General features: G+C 43.4%; 1 protein-coding gene and 1 long non-coding RNA gene across 5 annotated transcripts in view; both read left to right on the top strand.

Annotated features, from left to right (window-relative positions):
* LOC139546693 (diacylglycerol kinase beta) overlaps positions 1–18833 on the top strand; it is a 153546-nt gene that overhangs the window by 29103 nt on the left and 105610 nt on the right. For all 4 annotated transcript variants that reach the window (XM_071355383.1, XM_071355384.1, XM_071355385.1 and 1 more), the window contains exons 2-3: positions 778–1232; positions 14749–14825. In XM_071355383.1, the coding sequence (XP_071211484.1) occupies positions 1157–1232; positions 14749–14825 (153 nt within the window). In that variant the 5' untranslated portion in view covers positions 778–1156. The remainder of the gene's footprint in view (positions 1–777; positions 1233–14748; positions 14826–18833) is intronic.
* LOC139547226 (uncharacterized) lies at positions 11625–12927 on the top strand. Its single transcript, XR_011669368.1, has 2 exons — positions 11625–11731; positions 12085–12927. It is a non-coding gene; the product is annotated as an uncharacterized lncRNA (long non-coding RNA).

Here is an 18833-nt window from a genome sequence, read left to right as displayed (position 1 = left end):
GTGATGAGCTCCCATGGCTAACATCATCACCTAACTCTCACTGAGGGTAGGGCAGCTATCATCACACAACCTTGGGCTCAGTTATAGGTCCTCTCCCCGATCCTTCCCCTGTGTTGCTGTTTCTCCTTCTGTTGCATTTAGACCAAGTGTCAAATTCATTCCACGGTGGGCTGAGTGCCTGTGGGTTTTCTTTCCCCTCTTGATTGATACATTTGATTGATAAATGAAGGTCACAAATTGGTAAGGAGCTCCCCTCACCTGGTTGTCTAGGTCTTAAATAAAAGGAAAAGCCAAAAACCTGCAGACACTCGGCCATCCGTGGAATGAGTTTGACACCCCTGATTTACACCTTACAGATGTTTGATGCTTGAATCTTTCTCCCCACCCACCTCCCTGTCCATAAACGGGTACATTTTGTGTGAGTGTGTGTGCGCAAACAAGTGCGCATTTGTGTGTGTGCATGTGTGAGTGTGTGTGTCTATGAACTGGTAAACTGCTGTGCATTTTCCACCTGGCTGCATCCCTGTGAGGATGTCCACCCAGAGAGATGTATTGATTTCTCCTCCACAGAGCAGAGCTGGCTCCATTTAGGAGTGCCACTTTTTAACTCTGCGTACTGTATGTGGTTTTTGTTTATCCAGGACGGGATAAACAACAGGGGTATAACCTTTATGTTTGTATTCTATGTATGTACTCTGTGTTCTTAAATGGTGAAAGATGGTTTGATAAAAGCTAAGCTGCACATTCTCTCTATCTCTCCCCCCCCAATCTATCTAGGTCATTATAGGTCATTGGTGAAGCAGACCTGCTAAGGGACCCTGTGTGGACTGACTGTGGGCTGTGTACATATCACTTCCTACCAGAGAGGAGGGGAACAGCTTGAGTCTGACGTCAGAGAGCGGGAAAGACCTAGAGACCTGCCTCTAGCTGGACCTCCATATCACATACTGCCCGTCCTTATCCCCCTTCCCCCACCCCACCATCTCTGGCATCTGTTTCTACCACCACCTCCACTCACTGGGAAGGATTTGGGATGACAGTTAACCTCCTCAGCTCTACCTCACTCCTCCTCACCACCCAGGGATAACCAGCACTAGAACCTCTGTACCCTGAGAGGCACACTACCACCCTCCCTCACCTCCCCCCAGCTGGCATCATGATGGGAGATGGAGTTGGGAACTGGGTGTGTCTGAGTCCGTCTGAGTTTGGTCAGCTGCAGCAGTACAGCGAGTGTGAGTACTAGCAATACCTGTTATACCCATAGGTAAATTGAGCTAAAATTAACCTGCCAATACCTTTGTCAGACCTGGGTCAAATACTGCACATTCAAACACTGATCTTGAGTTAATTTTCGCCAAAAGTGCAAACTAAATCAATGCATTTGACCCAGGTCGGATACCTGTGATACCCCTAGGTAACCAGCATGAGAGTCAATTGCCAGGTTGTGCAAGGAGTAAGGATGGAAATTTGAAATAATTTCACTATTCGAATAATATCCAGATTTTTGGGGGGGATATCCGGATAGTCGAAATACATGTGTTTTTAAAAAAAAGTTGTTTATACTGCGGTACTTGCATGCTGCTGAGGCTGCGCAACTCGGGGGAGAGTGGCTTGCTGCTGTTGCAGCGGGGCTGGGGAGGCAGAGGTTTGGGATATTTCGTTGCACTCCCCGTTCTTGTCTACAGCAACTCCATTCAGACTAAACATCAGCCTACCTGTCAGTTGCTCGTTGTAGCCTACTCCTTCTCATTTTTTATTTTTTATTTTACCTTTATTTAACTAGGCAAGTCAGTTAAGAACAAATTCTTATTTTCAATGATGGCCTTCGAACAGGGGCGGCAGGTATCCTAGTGGTTAGAGCGTTGGACTAGTAACCGGAAAGTTGCAAAATCAAATCCCTGAGCTGACAAGTTAAAAATACCCACTGTTCCTACACCATCATTAAAAATAAGAATTTGTTCTTAACTGACTTGCCAAGTTAAAAAAAGGGTAAAATAAACAGGAACATTTAGCTAACTTCATTCTGTCGTTTTAATTCCAATTTGCATTTATTAGAGTGGAGTCTCTGACTGCTGACTGAGTCTCTGTTTGATTGGCTGACAATAACAACAACTTGCACGAGTGAAACCTGTGTGGGCTGCACTGTCTTTTTATGGGGCGAACGTCATAAAAACTACATTCAAAAGTGTGTTTCATCAAATTAAGAATTTGAAATGTCATGTTATATCATTGTGTGTAGCAATGTCACATGGATCATTTTATTGAATTTAGACAAATTATACTCTCGCAAGTAATCAAATAGTAACATCCGTTCGGATATTTGAATATTCGAATAACCATGGCTATTCCGAGTAAGGAGAGGCCAAAGCAATGCACCTCCCCCTTCGAAGCCGAACTTCCTACCCATCATTTGCCTAGGTGGTATAACATAGGCTGTTGTTTTTCTTTGTGCTTGAAGTTAAGTGATTCATGCAGACTAGTATTTTTCCCCTCCCAATTGACTATTTCTAGCATTACACTAATTTGCTTGTTTTTTCCTCTATTGAGGTGACTCATCCGTATCAGTAGCCTTCCCACCACAGACATTTGCTAGTCAAAAGAGAATCCATCACTAGTCTGGCTTTCCCTGTAATAGATTAGGTTTCATTTTTCACTTCCTTACAACCTATTGAGCCGATACAAAGCCATACAACAACTAAATAGATTGTGGTGTCTGGAGAAACCTAGTTTTTCTATCTGAGGATTCCTATATGCATAGACCTACTGTACCTAAGAACACAGTGCTTATATTCCCTCGACATATGCAGTACATCTGTTGTCTAGGGATATACTCAAGTGTTGAGTGAGCTTGTCATTGAAACAGAAATTGATTAAATACAAAGTCTAACAAATAAACGGTTCTGTGTTAGATTACAGCACCTGTAGTAAGGACAAATTGCTATTGGGTATCTTGACAGCCACAGCTAACAATACTACTCCTGGCTCTTTCTTTTTCATTCTCTCTATCCAGAAACACTTGTTTGTTTTGGTTTATTTTATTTTATGTAATTTGGCTCAGTAACATAGGCCTATATGGCGGTCCAGATGAGCTGGAAGTAAGCGGTACTGTATGCGACTCCATATGTGTCCATGGTGAACAGTCAATCTCTACAGCCAACTAAACCACTTAAGTGGTACTGTACACTCCTGCGTTGAAACAGGTGAAAGGTATACACTCAGTAGGTGCGTTTGTGTGGATGCTAAATATCACCCAGTATTCATTCACTGGCGTATCACTGGGCCACTCAAGGACATTCAGAGACATGTTCAGAAGCCACTCATATGTTGTCTTGGCTGTGTGCTTAGGGTCGTTTTACTGTTGGAAGGTGAACCTTCGCCCCAGTCTGAGGTCCTGAGCGCTCTGGAGCAGGTTTTAATCAAGGATCTCTCTGTGCTTTGCTCAAGTCATCTTTGCCTCGATCCTGACTAGTCTCCCAGTCCCTGCCGCTGAAAAACATCCTCACAGCATGATGCTGCCACCACCATGCTTCACCGTAGGGATGGTGCCAGGTTTCCTCCAGACGTGAAGTTTGACATTCAGGCCAAATAGTTCATTCTTGGTTTCATCAGACCAGATAATCTTGTTTCTCATGGTCTGAGAGTCTTTAGGTGCCTTTTGGCAAACTCCAAGTGGGCTGTCATGTGCCTTTTACTGAGGAGTGGCTTCCGTCTGGCCAAAGGTGGTTGTCCTTCTGGAAGGTTCTCCCATCTCCGCAGAGTACCTCTAGAGCTCTGTCAGAGTGACCATCGGGTTCTTAGTCACCTCCCTGACCAAGGCCCTTCTCCCAAAATTACTCAGTTTGGTCAGGCGGCCAGCTCTAGGAAGAGTCTTGGTGGTTCCAAACTTCTTCCATTTAAGGTTGATGGAGGTTATTGTGTTCTGGGGACCTTCAATGCTGCAGAATTTTTTTTGTACCCTTCCCCAGATCTGTGCCTAGATGCAATCCTGTCTCGGTGCTATACGGACAATTCCTTCGACCTTGTGGCTTGGTTTTTGCTCTGACATGCACTGTCAACTGTGGGACCTTATATAGGGTGTGTTCGTAAATTCACTCTGGAGTGCCAAAGAACTTTCAGAATGTGTTCTGGGCATTCGTAAATTCATAGAGTTGTTAGATTGTCTGTTTGTAAATTCAGAGTGTTTTGCTCTCGGAGTGTTTAGAGCGCACACTGGATGCTCTGGCCAAGGAGTAGGGTTGATCCGAGCATTCTGACCTCACAACGGCAGTGAAGCACCCAAGCTAACTGGCTAGTTAGCTAGCTTGCTAGCTACTTCCAAACATAAATAAGAGAACACCTTACTCTGACCATTTTACTTGCCTTAACATAGCTGGTTAGGCTGTTTTCATGTTATCCAGAGCGTTGGTGACCGCAAAAATTGAATTAAGCTTTTTTGCCGATGTTTACTGACACCGGCCATACAACGGGTGTTGAGCGTTCGTAAATGTATCAGTTATTCTGCGCTCTTGCACACTCATGTCCAATCAATTGAAGTTACCACAGGTGGACTCCAATCAAGTTGTAGAAACATCTCAAGGATGATGAATGGAAACAGGATGCACCTGAGCTCAATTTTGAGTCTCATGGCAAAGGGTCTGAATACTTATGTAAATAAGGTATTTCTGTTTTTTGTTTTAATACATTTCTAACAAATTCTAAAAACAGTTTTTTCTCTGTCATTACGAGGTAATATGTGTAGATTGATGAGGATTTTTCTCTATATAATCCATTTTAGATTAAGGCTGTAACGTAAGAAAATGTGGAAAAAGTCAAGGGGTCTGAATACTTTCCAAAGGCACTGTATATATATATTATTTATCCTGAGCTCCCCTCTGAGGTAAAAAAGATCCCAGCTTTTCCATTCACATTCTAAGGCATGTTTTCTGTCCCTGATGGAGGCAGCCAGTCAATAGCAGTGTGTACTATTATATTAAGTCTATGACTGTGAATAGCAGAAGTGAGATAGCAAGCGACATAGCGAGTGTTGTTCATTGTAATCGGGGTGTTTGTCTCTGTGTGTGTGTATTTGTGTGTGGGGGGGGGGCTGAACATCCCCTCTCCGCAGAGTGCTAAAGGGCTTGTTTATTTTGATGCTGCTGTGCTAATGAGAGGAGGATATTTAATATCTATTTACGCTGGGTTGTTAATGGGCCCTCAGTCACATGTACTGTAGCACCTAGACCCCTGGTGATGGAGATGTGTCTGGGACCTGCTGTCAGGGACCACAATGCTGGTGGGTGGGTGGGTAGATGGGTGGGTGGATGGCAGTGTCTGTGTCTGTTATACTGTACAGCAGATTGGAGTTAATAATATACTTGTTTTTCTTTCAAATACTTTTAGTGTTTTATTGAGCCTGCCTTGAGTGACCCGGTAGGTGGGATTTGCACTTCTGGGACTATTCCATTTGTTCCATTGTGCGAGACAAGCTCAGTCAAGAACATATGAAGTATTTGAAAGAATGCAAATACTATTTGAACCCAGGTCTGGTGTGTTGGATGGATGACCGTGTCTGTGTTCGTGTTACTATATACATGACAGGTGTCTGGTGTGTCTGTTTCCAATATGGGTTAATAAAGGAGAGATAATGTGTGAGGTGAAAGGTTAGTGTCCATTACAAAGCCACATGTCAGTTCAATGAGCCCAGCTGCACTACACTGAAACGCTTGCTTCGTCCCAAATGGCACCCTTTTCCCCCACAGTAGTCTAGCGTAAAGTACTGCACTATATTGAGAATAGGTTGCAGTTTGAGATGCAACCGCTCTTTTACTCAGTGGTCTGGTCTTATCTTCCCCTTGCGTTACATACTAATTGGCTCAGTGCTGTTTTTCTCTTCTATAAAGAATTAATAAAGGAAATGAAGTTGAAGGCAAAGGAATGCTGATGACGTACGATGCTGATTTACTGTTAACCTTCTAGCTATTGGCTGTGATTCTTCAGTCCCCACTGCATTTAGCCTACTGGCTTCTGTTCTGCTGTGATTCAATGAGAGTCTGCCTTACATTTACATCAAAATGTTGGTCATTCAGTAGATGCTCTTATCCAGAGTTGTAGTGACAACAAACAAAACAGATGAAACTAGCGACAGCTACAGTCTAGTTAGCTGTCTGATCTGGTTAATGGATGCTGTTATGTTAAATAGACTAGACATACTGTAGCATATGTTGTCTCAGTTCATGATCTATTGTTAGCTGATTCAGCGAGCAAATACTCTATGATTTTGCATACATTCATACCTGCATGCATGTGTGGGAGTGTGTGCATGTGAGCATAGATGTGTTTGAGCAATTTAGTGAATGAGAATGCCTTCTCCAGGGCCGGCCCTAGCCACTAAGCGACATAAGCGACCGCTTAGGGCAGGGTTTACCAAACTCGGTCCTGCACCCCCCGGGTCCACATTTTGTTTTTACCCAAGGACTACACAGCTGATTCAAATAACCAACTCATCATCAAGCTTTGATTATCTGAATCAGCTGTCTAGTGCTAGGGCAAAAAAACTAAACAGAATTTAGTTTTTTAAGTGCAATTTCTAAATTTGGTTGTACAACAAGTTTTTCTCCTGTTACGTCAGTCACTTTTTTTTCCCAAGATGGCGTAGCAGTCGGACGTGTGTTTCTTGTCCCGCGTACATATAGTCGTTTCCTCATTTTTTTTGTCTATACTTAGTATATATTTTAATCTCACTTTCCATCTACGAACTGAATATACTTTCCTGCAACCCTCCTCACCCAGTGTGGTATGCATCTGCTATTTTTATACTTTAGAATCGGAACCTCCATCAGAAGCTAGCCAGCTAACTAGCTAGTAGTCAGTTAGCCCTGCGGTCTTCACCGTTAACTCTGACACCAGCCAGCTTCAGCTCGGTCAATACCTGCCAGTCTGCACAGCGCGATATAAACCCAGAGCATATCAGACTGCTTTTTCTCTACCTCATCACCGGATTCCTGCCGCAAGCCTTGGTCCTTTACACCGGATCATCGCAGCTACCTAGCTGCATTCGAGTGGCTACTGCTGGCTAACGCCTCTGTCCCGAAGCAAGCAACAGTTAGCCTTGAGCTAGCCTATGACTAGGCCCATCTCCCGGCTAGCCGACAAGGTCTATCAGAATAATTCTTGGGCTAGAATACCTCTTTTGCCAATTGGCCTGGAACCTTTATTGACAACACGGAGCCTGATCCATCACGACTGGTCTGCCGACATAATCATCCGAGGTGGTGTCAACAGGCTCTTCAGTTGCGACGTCGCCGAAGGCCCATCTGCTAGCCCTGGCCCGCTAGCTGTCTGAATTGCTGTGTCTTCAGCTCGCCTAGCGTAGTAGCGACTACTGAACGGCTCCCTGACTAACCTATTGCTGCTCATTGGACCCTATGATCACTTGGCTAATGTCAATATGCCTTGTCTATTGCTGTTTTGGTTAGTTATTATTGTCTTATTTCACCGTAGAGCCCCCAACCCTACCCGACATGCCCTTTTGTACCACCCCCCCCCACACATGCAGTAACCTCACCTGGCTTAACTGGTGCCTCTAGAGACAAAACCTCTCATCGTCTCTCAATTAGGTTTTACTCCTCTGTACTCACATCCTACCATACCCTTGTCTGTACATTATGCCTTGACTCTATTCTTCCATGCCAAGAATTCTGCTTCTTTTACTCTCTGTTCCAAACGCACTAGATGACCAGTTCTTATAGCCTTTAACCATACCCTTATCCTACTCCTCCTCTGTTCCTCTGGTGATGTAGAGGTTAACCCAGGCCCTGCAGCCCCCAGCACCACTCCCATTCCCCAGGTGCTCAGATTTGTTGACGTCTGTAACCGTAAATGCCTTGGTTTCATGCATGTTAACATCAGAAGCCTCCTCCCTAAGTTTGCTTTATTCACTGCTTTAGCACACTCCGCCAACCCTGATGTCCTAGCCATGTCGGATACCTGGTTTAGGAAGTCCACCAAAAATTCTGACATTTCCATCCCCAACAACAATATCTTCCGACAAGATAGAACTGCCAAAGGGGGCGGAATTGAAATCTACTGCAGAGATAGCCTGCAGAGTTCTGTCATACTATCCAGGTCTGTGCCCAAACAATTCGAGCTTATACTTTTAAAGATCCACCTTTCCAGAAACAAGTCTCTTGCCGCTTGTTATAGACCCCCCTCAGCCCCTAGCTGTGCCCTGGACACCATTTGTGAATTGATCGCCCCCCATCTATCTTCATAGTTCGTACTGTTAGGTGACCTAAACTGGGATATGCTTAACACCCCGGCCATTCTACAATCTAAGGTAGATGCCCTCAATCTCACACAAATTATCAAGGAACCAACCAGGTACAACCCTAAATCCGTAACCATGGGCACCCTCTAGATATCATCCTGACCAACTTGCCCTCTAAATACACCTCTACTGTCTTCCACCAGGATCTCAGCGATCACTGCCTCATTGCCTGCATCCGTAATGCGTCCGCGGTCAAACGACCACCCCTTATCACTGTCAAATGCTCCCTAAAACACTTCAGCGAGCAGGCCTTACTAATCGACCTGGCCCAGGTATCCTGGAAGGATATTGACCTCATCCCATCAGTAGAGGATGCCTGGTTGCTCTTTAAAAGTGCTTTCCTTACCATCTTAAATAAGCATGCCCCGTTAAAAAAAATTGAACTAAGAACAGATATAGCCCTTGGTTCACCCCAGACTTGACTGCCCTTGACAAGCACAAAAACAGCCTGTGGTGTTCTGCATTAGCATCGAATAGCCCCCGTGATATGCAACTTTTCAGGGAAGTCAGGAACCAATATACACAGTCAGTTAGGAAAGCTACGGCTAGCTTTTCAAACAGAAATTTGCATCCTGTAGCACAAACTCCAAAAAGTTCCGGGACACTGTAAAGTCCATGGAGAATAAGAGCACCTCCTCCCAGCTGCCCACTGCCCTGAGGCTAGGAAACACTGTCACCACCGATAAATCTACGAAAATCGATAATTTCAATAAGCATTTTTTTACGGCTGGCCATGCTTTCCACCTGGCTACCAATACCCCGGCCAACAGCTCTGCACCCCCTGCAGAAACTTGCCCAATCTGGACGCTCTTTTTCTAAAATTATCCGCTGAAATTGTTGCAACCCCTATTAATAGCCTGTTCAACCTATCTTTCGTATCGTGTGAGATCCCCAAAGAATGGAAAGCTGCTGCGGACATCCCCCTCTTCAAAGGGGGAGACACTCTAGACCCAAACTGTTACAGACCTATATCCATCCTGCCCTGCCTTTCTAAAATCTTCGAAAGCCAAGTTAACAAACAGATCACCGACCATTTCTAATCCCACCGTATCTTCTCCACTATGCAATCTGGTTTCCGAGCTGGTCATGGGTGCTCCTCAGCCACGCTCAAGGTCCTAAACGATATCATAACCGCCATCGATAAAAGACAGTACTGTGCAGCCGTCTTCATCGACCTGGCAAAGGCATTCGACTCTGTCAATCATCGCATTCTTATCGGCAGACTCAATAGCCTTGGTTTCTCAAATGACTGCCTCGCCTGGTTCACCAACTGCTTCTCAGATAGAGTTCAGTGTGTCAAATCGGAGGGCCTGTTCTCCGGACCTTTGGCAGTCTCTATGGGGGTGCCACAGGGTTCAATTCTCAGGCCGACTCGTTTCTCTGTATATCAATGATGTCGCTCTTGCTGCTGGTGATTCTCTGATCCACCTCTACGCAGACAACACCATTCTGTATACATCTGGCCCTTCTTTGGACACTGTGTAAACAAGCTTCAATGCCATACAACACTCCTACCGTGGCCTCTAACTGCTTTTAAATGCTAGTAAAACTAAATGCATGCTCTTCAACCGATTGCTGCCCGCATCCGCCCGCCCGACTAGCATCACTACTCTGGACGGTTCTGACTTAGAATATGTGGACAACTACAAATACCTAGGTGTCTGATTAGACTGTAAACTCTCCTTCAAGACTCATATTAGGCATCTCCAATCCAAAATTAAATCTAGAATCAGCTTCCTATTTCGCAACCAAAGCCTCCTTCACTCATGCTGCCAAACATACCTTGTAAAACTGACTATCCTACCGATCCTTGACTTTGGCGATGTCATTTACAAAATAGCCTCCAACACGCTACTCAGTAAATTGGATGCAGTCTATCACAGTGCCATCTGTTTTGTCACCAAAGCCCAATATACTACCCACCACTGCGACCTGTACGCTCTCGTTGGCTGGCCCTCGCTACATATTCGTCGCCAAACCCACCCAACGTTTGATTTCATCTGATTTTAACTTTCTGTCAACTTAATTAAAAACATGTTTTCCCATTTTAATGCCAAATAAAATAACAGGTATGACCTTAACAGGGTTGATGATTTAAACTTAAATCAGCCATAAATAGCCTTGTGACACGAGAAATGGAAGCTTGTTTTGTGCAACAGGGAGGGGCAATTGAATGCAAGCTTAATTGTTTAATTTTTTTATTGTTAAAACATTTCTAGCCTGTCTATCTATGGGTAATAGGGTTGATGTGTTATGCTCCACTCACTCAGTTTCCCACAACAAAACACCAGAAAATTGCCAAAAAGAGTAGAACCACACTATGATTTGACTATTAGATGTTCAATGTTTATTTGTTTAATAGTTAATTAAAAGTTTCACCTTATTAAAATGAGAGTTCAGTTCACATAACAGGGTTGACCTTAATGACCTTATACAGAATAAATCATCATTTTCAGAATTTACTGTGAAAGCAACAAAAATAACTAGGGCTCTACAATGATGGTGAAAACTTGGGTAAATGTTGGGGTTAATGGGGTTGAAATATTACTGGAAGTCTCAGGGGATGCACAGAGGAACATGTCAAAATGCTGAATTTTTGCACTTTAGGAAGTCTTTACCATATTACAAATCGGATTTATTGAATAATCCATGTGGTCTATATTAATTAAAGGTCTCTTCATTAAATTGGCAGGCTTTTAAAATTCAATATTTGATGCACAATTTTGCATTACTTAAAATATCGGAAGGACACAAAAGGCACTCATTTTGTGGACCCAGCTATCTAAACCTCTAGTTATCATGGTTGAATTACCAACCGGGTACGCAGGGCACGTGCCCAGGGCCCCCATTGATTTTGTTTGTCACTCTCACTCAGATATCATATTAACATGGCATAAGTCATGGCAAAATGTGTAGAATTGCAGGGAATTAGCTTGAAAGCTGCAAAAATGTCTCTCAATCTTATGACAAAATGTGTAGAATTGCAGGAAATTATCTGTAAAACTGCACATTTTCTCTCCACCCAATGGCAAAATGTGAAGAATTGCAGGAAATGAACTCCAAAAAGTCCCTTAAGGCTCACAAAAGGCTAGGGCCGGCTCTGGTCTTCTCAGCATGCTTCCCAGTTTGTGCACATTATGATGACATTTTGTGGCGTATATGTTCATTTTGGTCTTCACAAGGTTTTTTTGGGTTGTTTGTGCACCCCAAAAAAAATCTTGAGACAAGCTGAAGTTCGGTAGACGAAGTCTACACCCCTTCGTCAGTGATTGGTCAACTGTAGGGGTGACGCGAGTTTCTTCTTCTCCCGAAAACTCGGTGTGGATTCAACATGGCAAACGACAACAACTTCGAGCATCGCTTGGCCGAGGAGATAGAGAAGTGAGCAAGCCAGAAAGCAACATGCCGTGTTCACCAGAGGAAGAGGTATGTTGTAGTATTTTCTATTGTAGTTGAAGAAAAGAGTAGCAATGTTTGTTAACAATAGCTAGCCAGCTGGCCAGCAATGTTACTTGGCTGGTTAGATAGCCTAGCAGCATACTCTTGCAGAGAAAGCAAGCCAACCAGCTAAACTAAAGGTCTTTAACTTTTTGATCAAACATAATTTTGTCGGAGAAAGAAAAGCATAAGCTTGCCACATTGGTAACACCGAAGTCAAAGTCCTATTCAACCCTGCTCAAACGTTTGCAACATAATAGTCTTTCTCGGTTAATGATATGTTTTTCATTGATCGTTTTGGATATGTGTACTAAATAGCCCTCTGCTTTTACATTTTCAAGGTACAAACACCAGGGAATGGAGACCGCCACAGGTTTTGTTCTCTGCGCCCAAGCACTGCCTGTTCACTGGCCCTCTGCACTGACTGGTCATCGGCCCCAAGCCCATCTCCCGCACTGAGCTGCAGAATGGGAAACCATGCAGGACCTGGGAAGCTCTATCCTGAGCCCACCTCCAAGACCTACTCCACTGGCTTTCTCCTCACCAATGCCATAGAGCAGAAGTAGCAGGGGTGTGAGAAGGGAGAAAAGAGCTGCAGCCTCAGCCCTTGACACATCTCTCTCAAAAGCATTGCAAATGATTGAAGACAGATCTCAAGGTCTGGATAACGTCATGCACCGAGCCACCAGACTCTCCTCCTTTACTCTAATCCCCTTTTCTCTCTTCTATTGTCCTCTTTCCTCCTCTCCTCACCATGCACATTCCTCTCCACAGACACTCCCCCCCCCTCTCCTCATCCTCTCCACAGGGCCCTGGCACATATAGTTCATCCATGAAATCAGCTATCACCAGCTGCATGAGTTTGGGCATGACCTTCAAGAAGAGGACATGGACCGAACAACTGGGACCACAGTGAAATTAACAACTTGTTCTGTTGTTGTTCAGGCAACTCAGGAGTCAGACACTAGACACTTTCATTTTATTGTAAACAACAAAAGTGTTGTACATATCTGTTTTTCAGACACATTTGTACTATTGTTCAGGAATATTTGTATCTACACTCTGACACTAATTATATTTCATTGACACCTGTTATTTACATGTATGTTCTTAGCAGAGACTTTTGAATTGTGGTTTACTTTGAGACCATATGCATAATAAAGGTTTATTTTTGTGTGCAGAAATAGCTGTTTCTTCATCTAAATACAAGATGTTTCAATGCATTCTATTTGAACATCCAGTGCTGAGAAGAGCTGTGTGCCACAGACTTTACAGGCTTTGTTCTACTTGTGTGACGCGGTTCAATCTAAATGAATGGACACAGACATCATAGAATCACGTTAAATTGTATTAACAAGATTTAAACTTTACATTTTAGCTCAAAGTTCAAGAAATAAGAACTGTGAGTGTGCATCCATCAGTGTGTGTGTGTGTGTGTGTGTGTGTGAGCAGTACAAACAAAGGCCTATTCTGCGTGATTGGCTGGCCTTGGGATGAGTTGTCCTCTCCTAACCATGTCTTCCTGCCATGGCACATGTCCAGATGGGGAGAGGAAGTCCCTTAGCTTGTTTCTTGTTTGACTTGCAAGCCGTGTCGCCCTGGAATGAGAGTCTCCCTGGCTCTTGGAGATTGTTGTCCCCTGCCACAACCCTCCTCCACTCTCTAGGTTGGTAATTGCCAGAAGGGAGTGGCGTGTCAGCAAAAGCGGGAGGCATGTATTGTGAACCAAACGAGTGTGCTCGCATACTCCCTTAACAGACCTTGGAAACAAGAAAAAAGCAGCAATAGTACTGTTTGTCCATCTTGAGATGCCGTAACCAGTATGCACCTCAAAATAGTCCGAATTAATCTAAGATAACTCAAGAAATTTGCCATTAATTTTGACGTAAGATGTTTGGTGCAGTATTTCTCAAGTCAAAAAATGTGCATGTAAATGATCCCTACTGTTGGCCAATCACCGATGAAGGGATGTAGACTTCAGCTTGCCTCGAGAAAATCTTCACAAAATGTCGTCATAACATATGCATGACCTGTTCCGAACATTTTTGGATGGGAAGCATGTGGACGCCGTTAAGTCAACTCACCTGGTTAGATAAATAAGGGTTTAACACTGCATTCCCTGCATCCCTGCCTTGCCTCAGTATGACGTAACTGGTGTTGGGAGGAGGACAGGTTATCTCTGGGTCTGTTGGGGGAAGCCTCCTGTAGCGTCTTTCAGCCCTGAGAGAGATTAGCATCTCTGGGTGTAAATCACCATTACCCATGGTCGGTAGGAACACACTTGGTCATACCCTGGTCCCTGTGACTCACACCCTGCCTGGTCAGTCAGTCTCCTCAGATCACCCAACACCTCGTTGGCCTTTGTTTTAGAGAGAGGAGAGAGCGGGTCCAGCCTCACTCCACAAAGATGATTTACTTAGATAAAGTATGCTATGTTTTTTCCAAATCTAAACTACTCAGCTCACCTAACACGAACTGGACTGCTGCATATTAGAGAGAAAGTGTGAGGCATGCAAACCATAGATCTAATTCTATACCCAACTCCAGAGATTATTCCGTATATTTTAAGGTATTTTGTACTAGAGAGAATAGAGAGAGAGTGGAGTGATTATCCAATCTATTATATTTCTGTGGTCTATATTTCTTGAATCTGAGATTATTTAATGTGCTATTTCTTGTATTAGAAAGAGAAGAGAGAGTGGGGTATCCAGTCTAACTCCACAGAGATGATATATTCAGATAATGTTTGCTCTGAGGGTTTTTTGTATTCCAAAGAAATTTCCTGGCTTAATTGGTCTATTTGTTTAATTAATTAGCTAAACTTATTTTCACCTCTGTGAAATGTTTGCCTCATGATCTACCCGGATGTTCCTCTCAGATACAGCTAGCGCCCAAAAGACAATCATCACATCCAGCAGCCCTTTCCCCCTAAATGATACGCCTGGTGCCAAAATGACTAAATTATGAGGTTTATAAAGCCTCTCTCATCCCTGTCTCATTCTCAGATTCCACCAAGAAGCTCAAGGATGTTCTGGAGGAGTTTCACGGTGAAGGAGTCCTCTCCAAGTACAATCCTGAGCAGGTACAGTACGTCACTGCCTCAACCCTTCCCTCCCTCCCACCTATCCTCTCTTCTCCTCTTTTCTCCACTCATCTCCTTTTTCCCTTAATTTCCTTCCTCTCCTTTCCCTTCCTCTCCTCACTGTCATTCTTATCCTTCTCCTCTCTACCCTCTTTTCCTCTCCTCCCCTCCTCTCTTTTCCTCCCCTTCCTGAGTGAGATCATCATTATTTATGTTAAGACCCTGGCAATCTCCTGACTCAGTCCCTGCTCCATCACTGATACGCTTAGTCATCCGCTGTGTTTAGACAGTAGTAAGGTGAGCAACACTTCCTCCCTCCCTCCCTCGCCCTCACCATCAACGTCCAACTGACGCCCTTTAACTTCGAAGTGACGACAGAGGGCCGACGAGTTATGGACGACAGGTGGCGCTGACATTTTTATTATGGTCTGTCTGAATGGGTCACCGCCCCACTCCCCCTATCCCCAACCCTACTCTGTCCTAACCTCCTGCCCCCCCCCCCCCCCGCCCTACTCCTCTCCCAGCCAGGGTGCATCCCTTCTTCCTCCTTATAACTCCAGCATTGTGATATGAGTAACAGCCTCACAGAGGCTGGTTGGCGCCATCAGAGCCCTGTTGGATTCAGACATCATGTGGCCTGTGGTGTGATCACCAAACCCAGCAAGTTCAGGCGCAGGGCCGGTGGTATTTTATGCACTGTGTGGGAAGGAGCGAGGTGACTCTTCCCACTGGGAACAAACTGGTTGAAACAACATTGTTTCAACATAATTTGTCAAAGTATTGTGACATGGGAATCTACGTGGAAAATACATTGGATTTGAAAAAAGTAATCAACATACTGTTGTTTTGAGGGTAAGATTTCAACCACAGGATTATGTCATCATGGTAACCAATTTTTAACATAGACAAACCTTGTATAAAATATGTTGAATTTATACCTTTGAAACAATGTCAGCTCTTCAACATAATATCCAATATGAGAAAAAAAACAATAGGCAGGGCAGCACCTCCTCCGGGAGAGTTGATCTATCTACAGCTATTAATTCAGTTTACCATCTAGGGTTTTAACCAAGCCCAGCCCTGCTTAGCTTTTCTATCTGTCACTGATTACTACCAATGTGCTATCATGAGAATGATTGCGTAGAAATCTCCACTTAATAGATTCACTGTTGCTATCGAAGTAGGTTCAGCAAAGCAAATGAAATGTAACCATACTATAGCAATCCTATATCATCAATGATGCTATTTAGGCCTATACAGCATTTGGGAAGTCATCAACAGCTATTGTTTAAATTCAGCCCAGGATTCAACTAAATAGACAATACATATAGCCCTAGGGTTTAAAGTTTTGGTTGACTTCAAATGGAATCTACAACTTAATAATAAATATGTTGGGATTCACGTCTCCATCTCAACCAAAAACAAAAGTTGAAGAAGAGGATTTAAATCAAATCAAACTGTTTTTAAAGTGCATTTAAAGTTTGACTATATTTAGTTCTATTCTTTACCATAGATTTTTGGTTCAAATGGATAAGTGAATCCAACATATACATTATTAATTTCTAGACCAGCTGGAATTAAAGCCAGACTCAGTGGCACAGATGGAGCTATCCATGCAGAAGAAACATCTCCTTCAAAAGTTGATATTTGGTAGCATTGACAACCAAACACAATTCAATACCACTTTTGCAATACGTTGAATAGCCTATTAACTTTTCCACAAGTTAACAAATTATATGTTGGACTCAGGTCTCCATCTCAACCAAAACTAAAAGTTAAAGAACAGGATTAAGACAGTGGCTCAGGTGGAACTATCCAAGCAGTAGATACAGTGCATTCAGAAAGTATTTAGACCCCTGGAATTTAAGCAAATTTATAAAATACAATTAAAAACACTGAAATATCACATTTACATAAGTATTCACACCATTTACTCAGTATTTTATTGAAGCACCTTTGACAGCGATTACAGCCTCAAGTCTTCTTGGGTATGACGCTACAAGCTTGACACACCTGTATTTGGGGATGTTCTCCCATTATTCTCTGCAGATCCTCTCAAGCACTGTCAGGTTGGATGGGGAGCATCACTGCACAGCTATTTTCAGGTCTCTTCAGAGATGTTAGATTGGGTTAAACTCTGGGCTCTGGCTGGGCCACTCAAGGACATTCAGGGACTTGTCCCAAAGCCACTCCTGTGTTGTCTTGGCTGTGTGCTTAGGGTCGTTGTCCTGTTGGAAGTTGAACCTTCGCCCCAGTCTGTGATCCTGGGCGCTCTAGAGCAGGTTTTCATCAAGGATCTCTCTGTACTTTGCTCCGTTCATCTTTCCCTCAATCCTGACCAGTCTCCCAGTCCCTGCTGCTGAAAAACAGCATGATGCTGCCACCACCACAGTACACCGTAGGGATGGTGTCAGGTTTCCTCCAGATGTGAAACTTGACATTCAGGCCAAAGAGTTCAATATTGGTTCCATCAGACCAGAGGATATTGTTTCTCATGGTCTGAGTCCTTTAGGAGCCGTTTGGCAAACTTCAAGCAGGCTTTCATGTGCCTTTTACTGAGGAGTGGCTTCCGTCTGGCCACTCTACCATAAAGGCCTGATTGGTGGAGTGCTGCAGGGATGGTTGTCCTTCTGGAAGGTTCTCCCATCTCCACAGAGGAACTTTGGAGCTCTGTCTCAGAGTGACCATCAGGTTCTTGGTCACCTCCCTGACCAAGGCCCTTCTCCCCCGATTGCTCAGTTTGGCAAGGCAGCCATTTCTTGGTGGTTCCAAACTTCTTCCATTTAAGGTTGATGGAGGCCACTGTGTTCTTGGGGACCTTCAATGCTGCAGACATTTTTGGTACCCTTCCCCAGATCTCGGCCTCGACACAATCCTGTCTCGGTGCTCTACGGACAATTCCTTCGACCTCATAGCTTGGTTTTTTGCTCTGACATGCACTGTCAACTGTGGGACCTTATATAGACAGGTGTGTGCCTTTCCAAATCAATTTCTGGCATGGAATAGCCTTCATATCTCAGAACAAGAATAGACTGATGAGTTTCAGAAGAAAGTTCTTTGTTTCTGGCCATTTTGAGCCTGTAATCGAACCCACAAATGCTGATGCTCCATATACTCAACTAGTCTAAAGAAGGCCAGTTTTAATTGCTTCTTTAATCAGTTTTCAGCTGTGCAAACATAATTGCAAAAGGGTTTTCTAATGATCAATTAGCCTTTTAAATGATAAACTTGGATTAGCTAACACAACGTGCCATTGGAACACGGGAGTGATGGTAGCTGATAAATGGGCCTCTGTACGCCTATGTAGATATTCCATACAAAATCTGCCGTTTCCTGCTACAATAGTCATTTACAACATTAACAATGTCTACGCTGTATGTCTGATCAATTTGATGTTATTTTAATGGGCAAAAAATGTGCTTTTCTTTCAAAAACAAGGACATTTCTAAGTGACCCCAAACTTTTGAACGGTTATGTATGTAAATAGGGTATTTCTGTTTAAAACCTGTTTTCACTTTGTCATTATGGATTATTGTGTGTAGATTGATGAGGGAAAAATTATTATATACATTTTAAAATAAGGCTGTAACGTAACAAAATGTGGAAAAGTGGGGTCTGATTACTTTCCGAATGCACTTTAAATGATGATATTTAGTCAACCAAACACAATTCAATAGTACTTTTGTAAGACAGTAAATAGCCTAATGTCAAGGCTATCTTACAAACTAATGTAACAGTATTTACTCAACCTTAAAATGAGTAACACATCCATGGCCACATTTTGAGTTTATTGTAACAATACATGTCTTATGAAAGTGTGTATGTTCAGGGTCACAGGTCTGTGGAGATCTTCACAATTGCTATAATAATCTGCACAGAATCTCAAACGGCATTGATCACTTGCACCATGTACTTTAATGCAATCTCAACTAACTGCAATCCAGGTCATTTGGTTGTGCTATTAGATCAAGCACAGTGATAACACATTAAGTTGCTGTGTAAATAAAC

Source organism: Salvelinus alpinus, chromosome 20 (genome assembly GCF_045679555.1).
Source record: "Salvelinus alpinus chromosome 20, SLU_Salpinus.1, whole genome shotgun sequence".
In the NCBI taxonomy this organism is placed as follows: Eukaryota; Metazoa; Chordata; class Actinopteri; order Salmoniformes; family Salmonidae; genus Salvelinus; species Salvelinus alpinus.
Note: the sequence above shows the minus strand (reverse complement) of the source record. Positions and strands in the feature narration are given on the sequence as shown.